The sequence below is a fragment of the Drosophila guanche genome, unplaced genomic scaffold (genome assembly GCF_900245975.1).
Source record: "Drosophila guanche unplaced genomic scaffold, DGUA_6, whole genome shotgun sequence".
Classification (NCBI taxonomy): Eukaryota; Metazoa; Arthropoda; class Insecta; order Diptera; family Drosophilidae; genus Drosophila; species Drosophila guanche.
Genome location: NW_022995743.1, coordinates 6,027,592 through 6,037,039, shown reverse-complemented (window position 1 = coordinate 6,037,039; position 9,448 = coordinate 6,027,592). Strand labels below are relative to the sequence as shown.

The 9,448-nt window shown below is 44.0% G+C and overlaps 1 protein-coding gene and 1 long non-coding RNA gene across 3 annotated transcripts in view; one reads left to right on the top strand and one right to left on the bottom strand.

Moving 5' to 3' along the window:
- LOC117591858 (metabotropic glutamate receptor 2) overlaps positions 1-9,448 on the bottom strand; it is a 44,309-nt gene that overhangs the window by 9,244 nt on the left and 25,617 nt on the right. Inside the window, exons 1-4 of one of the 2 annotated variants that reach the window (XM_034285228.1) lie at positions 6,269-7,357; positions 4,057-4,199; positions 2,286-2,456; positions 1,976-2,120 (exon numbers count right to left, since the gene is read on the bottom strand). In XM_034285228.1, coding sequence (XP_034141119.1) covers positions 1,976-2,120; positions 2,286-2,456; positions 4,057-4,199; positions 6,269-7,313 — 1,504 coding nt within the window. In that variant the 5' untranslated portion in view covers positions 7,314-7,357. Of the gene's footprint in view, positions 1-1,975; positions 2,121-2,285; positions 2,457-4,056; positions 4,200-6,268; positions 7,358-9,448 lie in introns of those variants that run through there. The other variant, XM_034285229.1, reaches the window with a different exon arrangement.
- The window catches only part of LOC117591860, a 70,810-nt gene continuing 62,394 nt past the window's right edge, over positions 1,033-9,448 (top strand). The window contains exon 1 of the long non-coding RNA XR_004574497.1: positions 1,033-1,090. This is a non-coding gene — a long non-coding RNA (uncharacterized LOC117591860). The remainder of the gene's footprint in view (positions 1,091-9,448) is intronic.

Here is a 9,448-nt window from a genome sequence, read left to right as displayed (position 1 = left end):
AAAAGTGTACATCCATGTTGGCGGATAGCTCCTACAAGTGAAAAAGATCACACGATTGTGAAAACAATAGTTTCCATGTTATTTTTAATATTTAATTATATTAATTATTAATATATTAATTATAATATTTAATATTATATTTTTCCGTAAAAATAGGCCCGCAAAGTGGCAATGGCGTCGCAGTTTAAGCACTGCTTATGCTCGTTTCCAGCTATTGGAATCTAAGAGGAAAGAAGGCGAGGCAAAATAGCGGCATTATGGTGTGATGTGCACGTTGGCTTGAGTTGTTTTTTTTGTTTTATGTGTTAGTGAGAGTGAGCTCTAGTGCAGGTAAAGAGCACAAGATGAGAGTGTAAAGTCAGTGCAAATATTGAGCGCATTGATCGCCACTCTGAGTGTTTTTTTTCCGTGGCTGCGATGTGAGTGTAAAGTGAGTGAAGTGTAAGAGTGAGTTCAAAGTAAAAACAGTTAAAAACAGTTGAATGTCCCGCGTGACTAAAGAAAGAGCAAAACATCACACGCACAACAAAAATCTCACTCAGTGAAAAGTGCAAGTGTTAGTGCAAGTGTTAGTGCAAGTGTAAGATGGTCATTATGACGGCAAGGGGTGCCTGGCGGTTCGGCAAAAGTGAGTGAAGTGTTGGAGTGAGTTCAAATGAAAAACAGTTGAATGTCCCGCAAAACTAAAGAAAGAGCGGAAAAAAATCTCACTCAGTGATATGTGCAAGTGTAAGTGAAAAAGGAAGATGGTCATTATGACGGCAAGGGGTGCCAGGCGGGTTCGGCAAAAGTGAGTGAAGTGTTGGAGTGAGTTTACATGAAAAACAGTTGAATGTCCCGCAAAACTAAAGAGAGAGCGGAAAAAAATCTCACTCAGTAATATGTGCAAGTGTTAGTGCAAGTGTAAGATGGTCATTATGACGGCAAGGGGTGCCTGGCGGTTCGGCAAAAGTGAGTTAAATTTAAAGCGAGTGCCAAAAACAAAAACTAGTAAATCGTTCTTATTAAAATCGTGGCGCGTTTACGTAGTGTCACGGTTCCGCAAATGCTGCTAACTAAAACGTTATGGCATAATATTATTGCCCAAAAGGTAAGAGAAAGCCTTTCCGTTTTTTATACCCTTGACGCTTCTCAAAAGCGTCTCACATATTTTTAAATAAATTGTGCCTGAAAGTGGCATTTGATTAATATTTTGAAATGTGCTTTTGAGTTGGGGCGCAGTCGAAAGTTAAATTGATTGACATTTGTTTTTTTATGCACTTGTGCTCGGTGCCACGGGTCGTAGGATTGACACAGATTGGTATGGTATGCCACTGGTGTTCAGTTTTATTTGAATTTCGATTAATGAATTGTTCAGATGGATTTTAAACAGTGCTGCCCACCCCCGTTGAGAGTTGGACTTCTTGAACGCTTTAGAGCAGGTCAAAATATTTGAATAACAATTCCATTATTCTAGTATTTTGGCAGAATATTGGATTGTCGATGCCGGCCACTATCTCTATTGTAAATCGACCAATTGAGGACTCTGAAATTGGTTTGCCGAAAATGTAGTTTTATCTGCTTTGTTCATTTCGTTTGTTCCATTTCCCCTCCAGAGAGAAAGGCTAAACATTTTAATTTCCTGCAGGGGGGAAATGCCGGATTGAGGACAGAAAGCTAGAGAGAAATGTTTAAAATATTTTCGTTTAATTTTTGCAATTTCCGTGCCACTCCACCACCACCCCCCCAAAATGTCACAGTTCCCGCCCTACGCGTTGCATTCATTTGGCAAGCGTTGGAAAATGTTTTTCCTGTTGTTCTTCTCTTTTTTTGCATTACAGGGACTGGGAATGTAACTGGGCTCGTGCCTTTCGTTGACATTTTCATTGAAAATTGCATTTCGCGTTTCGCTTGTTAGCTTTACAGCTTCATATTGTAGCAAGCTCCCTCGTGCCAGCTTATGTAAGGGTACTCCCACTCTTTGCACGGCACTTACCTCGGGCCCGCGGCTTGGTCAACAGCTTTTGCACGATATTATCGTATGCAATATCCTCGGCCACTCCAGAGTCCTTTACCAGCTTCTCCTTGATGGCAATACAAATGTTATGGCGTGCCAGTAGCTCCTCCAGCTCCTCGAATGCCTGCAGATGGAAACGGGAAACATCAGCATAAGCAGATTGTAAAAACACGCGAGCCACACACAGAGAGAGTGGAGTTGTTGAAAACAAACACTTTTCCCTGGTGCCTGGTGGCAAGTGCCACAATATTACATATTTGATCAATGGAGCACAAGTGTACCCACCCACCTTGATGCCGTAATTACTCTCTTCGTAGATAATCGAAACGTAGCTCCAGCCCATCCGCATCACAATCTCTACCATGGCCTTGACCTGGTAATGATCCGAGGGTATGGTGCGCGAGAAATACTCGAAGCGTTGCTTGTTGCTCAACTCGGGACTGGTTGAAAAGTAGGAGACCTGCGAACCGGCGAAAGGTTATGTTGTGATGTCAAATTTTTGCATTAAAAAACAGCGCACCAAATATTATGTTGACAAAGTGCCATGTCACACTCGAGTAGATGGCGGGCGTCTCCCAGTCGCTCTCCCTGTGTTGTTTGCTGTGCAAAAATTCCCTTTGATGCATATCACATATTTATCCCTTTGACTGCTCCTAGGTTTCCCTCTCTACACAATAGAGTCGAGTTTTCGTGTTTTCAAGGTGCGTCGCTTTAGTTGGGTAAAACATCTACAAAGTCAACAAGAGTCAACGCCAGTCAGTGCTGTCCTTTAGAGAGCAAGACCCAACCAATTGGAATACAAGCTTGCAGTAGGAACGGGGGAAATGCAGCAGACAGTAACCTTTTAGAACTAATAATGTGGCTCGAAAGTGTGCCAAGTCTGCTGGAAGTGTTTAACTTCTTCATTTGCAATTAAGTGTCATTACTATTCAAGCCAACCAAGTGCTTGCTCGAGTCACTTCTACGTCGGGTGAAAGGGCAGGCGCCACTTGTACAAGTAATTAATTTCTACAAGAGACATTAACTGTCGTCTGACGGTAAGAGCTTCTCCATTGATAAATCATAATGCACATCTTGCAACTGCAACTGCAACTGCTCAGCATTTTGCCCGACGGGAATTGAATGCAATTAAAAGGTTCCTGAGAGGTTGAACAATTTCTCATTAAATATGATATTTGTCAGCGCTTGCAGCTATAGCATTTAATTGGAATAAAAACCAAATATTTATTATCTGCACTGTTGGCCAGCTCTCAGCTGACAGATATCTTTCAAGGATATCCGAAATATGACCGCAATATCAACAGCAGAGCTCTGGAAGATGTCTCAATGGACAAATGTTTTGTACGAGCAACCTAGGTGGAGTGGAGGCACAGCAGAAGAAATGCAATCAAATGCTTATTTCTGATTTATGAGCTCTCGTTTTGAGTATGGACAGAGACCTTCCTGGGTCTGCAGAATATTGTTCCTTACTTCCGACTTCTCTTTCTTAGCCTGGCTGCTCTTTTTTCCTGATGCACGATAATCGTTGCTTGTGCGTTTTATGGGGCACTTTCAAGAGGGAAGGCCGTAGACATACCCCGTCGGATGGATGCCGGCATGGACTCCAGTCACTTAGAGATTGTCGCATATCGACTTTTGGTGCTTGACTCACGTACGAAGAAGTCCCAACCGTAGTACCAATAGCGGCTATTTAATCTCCCATGAGCGGAGACGTGTTTCCACCCACATATGGAGAAACAAGGTCTGCCATGGGTGCAGTTTTGTGTGATTTGTTGTCCCCCTTTTTGCTTTCCTCTAATTAAGTAGCACGTAAAGGCACTTAAAAGTCCTGAGCACTGCCCTCGACTGACTTTCCATGTGGCTGCTGGCCCATTTCAATTACAAACAATAATACAGGGGGGAACTTTTTGGGTCGGGCTAAGAGTGTCCACCCAGCTGTGAGCACAAATGCACAAAATTGCAATTGGTAGGAAAAATTGTTTCCCCACATAACTTTCTGGTCCCAATCCCTTTGGGATTGTCCACACACACACAGATCTACGGTAGAGCAGAACACTTACCTGGGGTATGCGGAATAAGCGCAATAAATTGGCAACTTGTATGGAGGTTACCGATGAGGCGGCACCCACCACCCCAGAGATGACCTTTCGTACTTGCGTCTTGTTGCAATGATATTCGGCATCGTCAATGTTGCTGATGGAGCCTGCAAGGATAATAAAGAGCAGAACGTGTGTGTAGGTAGGTAGGTAGGGGAGAATAAGTACAGGTTAACTTTGCGGTTGAAAGTTCGTCAAAGGGAAACTCATAAGTTAGCGGTGACCGAAGCCAATCCTCGTTTATTAATACTCTCGGCATTACCAGCTGCATTTTCGAAATGGCAAAGTCGTACGGTCAATGTGGCGTGGATGGCATTGTGCCAGCTTTCAGTTTTAATACAACTTTGACATGGCCAGGACAATACGTAAAATATACATTAAGTGCATCGTTTTAACTGGTTATTTTATCATTTTGTTGTTCTTCACAGTTAGTGCATTGTGCCATATCTGTGTCTAGTGGTTAGCTGTGCATATACTGCATTTGCATGACTAAATAATGCCAGTCCAACTGTGCCATTCGGCGTAGTGATTTAGTGCTTTTGTTGGTTTTGCTGTTTGCATAGTTGGCATGGCCTTTCATGAATATCCGCTGGCGACAAATATTAGCCTTGTTCTGCATAATAAATCCTGTTGTTGATGCTGGAAACAATGGTGGCCAGGCCACATGTTTCTGAACACACAATTTGTAGCGCTTTTGTGGGCATCTGTGTATCTGTCAATTGCAGCGTAATGAAACGATTGATGCATTTGGTTTAAGGTCACGCTAATTGGGTAACAACTAAAGCGGAAATCCAATATAAAAGGTACATTTGGCAGAACTCTAAACCCTTTGGCACTGCTTTCTTTTGCCCCGCTGACCACAATTTAGTGCGAAATGGCAAATGGAACGCCCTCAAGTGCGAGAAGTACCGTCTGCTGGCGTCAGCTCTTAAATACAAATTAATTAACTCGATGACTGGCTTGATTACTATTAACCAGAATACACGGACAGACAACAACGAGTAGGAGAGAGAGAGAGAGAGAGAGAGAGCGCGAGTGAGAGAAAGAGATGCTCTTATAGTTTACGGGCTGCCTAATCCTGTCAATATAATTCAGTGACTTGGAAAATTATATTTTTCATACGTCACACACAACAGCAGACAAAGATGGCCATAGACAGAGAGGGAGCGAGAGAGTGAGAGAGGCTGAGCAGCAGCAGTGTGGCACGTCGCTCAAATAAATCCTTGCCGCGCAAATAAATAATGAAATTATGGAGATTAGAAAGTGTTCCAGGACGATGACAAGGATGCGGCCGCTTCTCTTCTGTGCTCAATTGATTATGGATCGTTGAGTGTGCGTGTGTGCGTGTGTGGGTGGGCTCTGTGTGTGTGTGTTTATATTGCCTCGCGCCTCTTTGGTTGGACCGATAAAAGTAATAAGCGGCACTTTATACACACTCTTACCACGTTACTCTCTGACGCACTTGAATACACATTCAGTTCATCCATCTTGCTCACTCTCTCTCTCTCTCTCTCTCTCTGTCTCGCTCGGTCTCCATCTCTCGCACACTGCTTTTGTGGCACAAAACCCAATAAACCGAGCGCCGTTTTGTCTCTGGGGGAATTATGCATATTTAGTTAGCTAGAGCCTACCCTCCTCGTCTCGAAAGCCACATAATTTATTTATTAATTTATTTTATTAATAAAATCCTTGACGCTAGCTTAAGTAACGCCTCAGCCATGGGCCAAGACAGTTGGAAATTGATTGATATTGCAACGAGTGGATGAGAGTTGGAAAATATTTGAGTCTCTTTTCCATTTGGTGCGCACAAAGCCAAGCCCATGAATTAATAAAATATCTCTCCCAGAAATTGCATAAATTTTCAGCATAATACACTATTCCACTTGGTTAAACAGTTTCCAGAGTATTTTTTTACCACATTAATCGCAGTGCAACTGCAACTGAAACTGAAACTGAAACTGACACTGCTACTAAAGCATAAAGAAAAAATGCAAACAATAAAATCCGCTTAAGCCACAGCGACAGAGCGCCGCACACCATGGGGGAAAGTGCACACACAAACACACAAACACGGAGTAATTTGCATATAAATTTGCGTGAAACGAATTTTGCATTTATCCTCCTCGCGGTAGTTGCAATTTGCCACGGCTACTGGCTGCGGCTGCTGGCTGCTTACCTTTGATGAAATCCACAGCCATCTCCAGGCCATACGAGTCCTTATCGCAATCATCCAGAAGGTGTGCGCCCAATGTGATATTCGGCAGCAGCTGTGCCTTGTTGATGCTGTCGATGGTAAAGAGCATGGCCTCGAGCGCTTGAATGCCACCCTGGGGCATGATCGGGCCGCAGGTGATGCTGTCCTCGCGCGAATGCACCATCATCAGGCCGCCGAGTATGAGATCCCCCTCGATCAGGGCCTCGCGCTTCACGGGCCAGTGGCGCTGCGGCAGAATGGCGTGCAGGCGATCGTTCATGAAGCTCACAGAGTCCGGCAGGGAGCGCATGTACTTGCCACTCCCGTCCACTCCCGCCATTAGGGGCAGCAGCAAGTTGTTGGTACTTTTGACTGGCAGATGACGGCCACGATGGCGTCCAGAGCGTGGGGCTGCCATTTCAATGTTCGCATAGCGCTGGTACTCCTCCAAATCGAATTGATCATAGAGCTGCTGGTCGTCAAGATGCTGTTGATGAGGTGTCGACTCTGGCTGTGACTGTGACGTGTCCGACGACGATGGTGCCTCATCATTCACATAATCTGGATCTGTCAGATGACTGCTGCTGCTGCCCCACTGCCACTGCCACTGCCAATTCTGTTGCCGCTGCTGCTGCCTCCATTGTTGCCAGTGTTTGCCCAATTGCTGTTGTTGCTGCTCTAATTGCAGGGTCTTGTAGTGACTCTGTCTGCCGAGCTTCCGATTGTGTTTGCTGTCGCGTTTCAGCTGATGCGGCTGTTGACACTTTTGATGATGATGCTGATGCTGATGCTGATGATGATGATGATGCTGTTGCGTATACAAGTGATGTTGATGCAGTTGATGGCGCCTCACTCTGCTAATGCTACTCGGTGTCGGATGCATAGTGTGCTGCTGCTCCTGCTGCTGCTCCTCTATGTCGCCAATCACCTCACTCTCGGCCCGCAGTGGATGCCACGAAAACAGCAGCACCACGAAAAGCACAACAGAAGTGTTTACGAGCCATTTGCTACTGCAATCCACTCTCATGTTGGCATTAGCTTTTTTGGTTTTTGTCCACTCTCTCTCTCCCACTCTCTATATCGCACTCTGTCCCTGTGTTTCTCTATATTTGTTTAGAGTATGTTTTGTGCACTGAATTTGATTTGATATGCATGGGTTTCGGTTGATCAACTTCCTTTATTGCTCACAGTTCGATTGCTGCTGCTGCTGCTGCTGCTGCTCTTTCTGTTCCTCCTCCTGCTGCTGATATGTGGCACACATTTTGGTTGCTTTCCTCTTTTATCTCTCACATATTATAGATTTTTGTACGCTTTAGCATGTTCTATGAGCTGCATATGGGTGGGTTGGATGTGATTTTTCCACTCACAAACTCAAGCATTTATTTTTTTATTTGTTTCAACAAATTTACGCCAGAAAGCGCGTTAAATTAATTCATATGCTGACTATTTGTATGTTGTTAATGCACATCAATTAATGATATTTTTATACACCTTTTGACTTAGTTTTTATGTCACAGCAAATAATTATCCCCAGAATTTCACGGCATGCACTTTGCAATATTCATAAGCTATTTTTTTGTTTATTTTTCTTTTGGCAGAGTCATGCATAATTTGACCATTTTCAATTTGGGTTTTCATTAAAATTTTACCAAAAATTGTGTCGCTGTCAGGCCCAAAAAAAAAAAAAACAATTTTAATGCCAGAAAAAGCTGTAAGTAGCCAGAACCAATGACCAGGTCCCAAAGGGTCGACGCGGCCACGATTTAGGGTAGCACTGGGCGTGGCCCCTGGGCATTTGGCCATAAAAATGGTTGCCCTGAGGTAAATTAAATTTGCATACAATTTTACATGCCACGCAAGAAACAGCCTCGCTGGCGGCTGTAAGTTACAAAAAAAGAACTGCAAGAACTGGAAGGATTTCCAGTTGCCAGGGAAAGGGCGTGTAGGGGGGAAAATGTAAAGTAACGTAAAGTAGTAGGGGGGTATCCAGCAAATCCGTAATTAATCAAATTGTTGGCGCCGTAATGAGCTTGTCGGGATGTCCCTACCCCGCAGCAGTGGCTGCTTTTGTGTGGCCCATACCCAGTGATAACCCAGCCGAAGCGCCGCGAACTAATCAACAAACGCGTTAACGCCACTTTAGACATGGCCTGCAGTTCGAGTTTACGGAATTACTTATAATCAGCGTAATCAGTGGCATTATCCACTGGCAGCAGCCGGAGCAGCACTGCCAGCGACGAGGCCAAAAGGTACAACGAGGGCTTGCAGCGGCACCAGCAGCAGCATTGTGGCCAGAGGCTGTGGCAGGTGGGGTGGTGTGGGGTGTGGTGTGGTGTGGTGTGGTGTACATCTAATAATGAGATTGCGTTAAACAAATGGTGTTCTCCCTTTTCATTGCGCTTAATAGACACCGGAGGCTGCTTACACGCTCGTAATTTATTTTGATTACATTTCTCGTCGGGGCTCTGACAGTGATTCTCTTCGAGCTGCCTCTCTCCCTCTCTCTGTGTGTGTGTGTCCTCTCTGTCGTCCTGGTTTGGGTATTACAATAAAGTCAAGCTGTTTCTTTTGTTAACTACTTAAGTGGATCAGAGTCTAACTGGAGCAGGGAAAACCTTTGATAGAAAAAACTTCTCTAAAAACAAAACAAGCTAAACCACAATTCCTATTATCAAATTCAAACTTTCTATTTATTTATTAGCCTGCTAATTATCATGCCAATATTCGGGGAATATTCGATGGCCATTTTTAAAGTCCCCAAGAGCATTCGAATTTTCTTCTTTTGGTCAACAATCTAAGCTCCCTTCTCAGCTGTATTTGTGTACATCTTTTGCATAACGAAGTCTGTCAGTGACACTTGCCCCAATGGGGTTTTATTGGACTCTACTCTTGTGTACACGCCATGTTATGGCCACCCACCCTGGACACAATCCACGCCCAACTCATCCCATTTGATTCCGCTCTGTCATTGTCTTATTTTGCATTTTCTGTATGGAGGGGACTTTGATTTGATTGAGCATTTTGTTCGTGTTCTCTTTTTATTTTTCGCTGATTTGAATTTTCCACAGCTTTAGCTTTTTGTTGGTTTGTTTTTCGTGGGGACCAAAGCGTTGAAATATTGTCCTGGACGAAATGGCTTTAAAAGCGGCTGAAATTCCGACT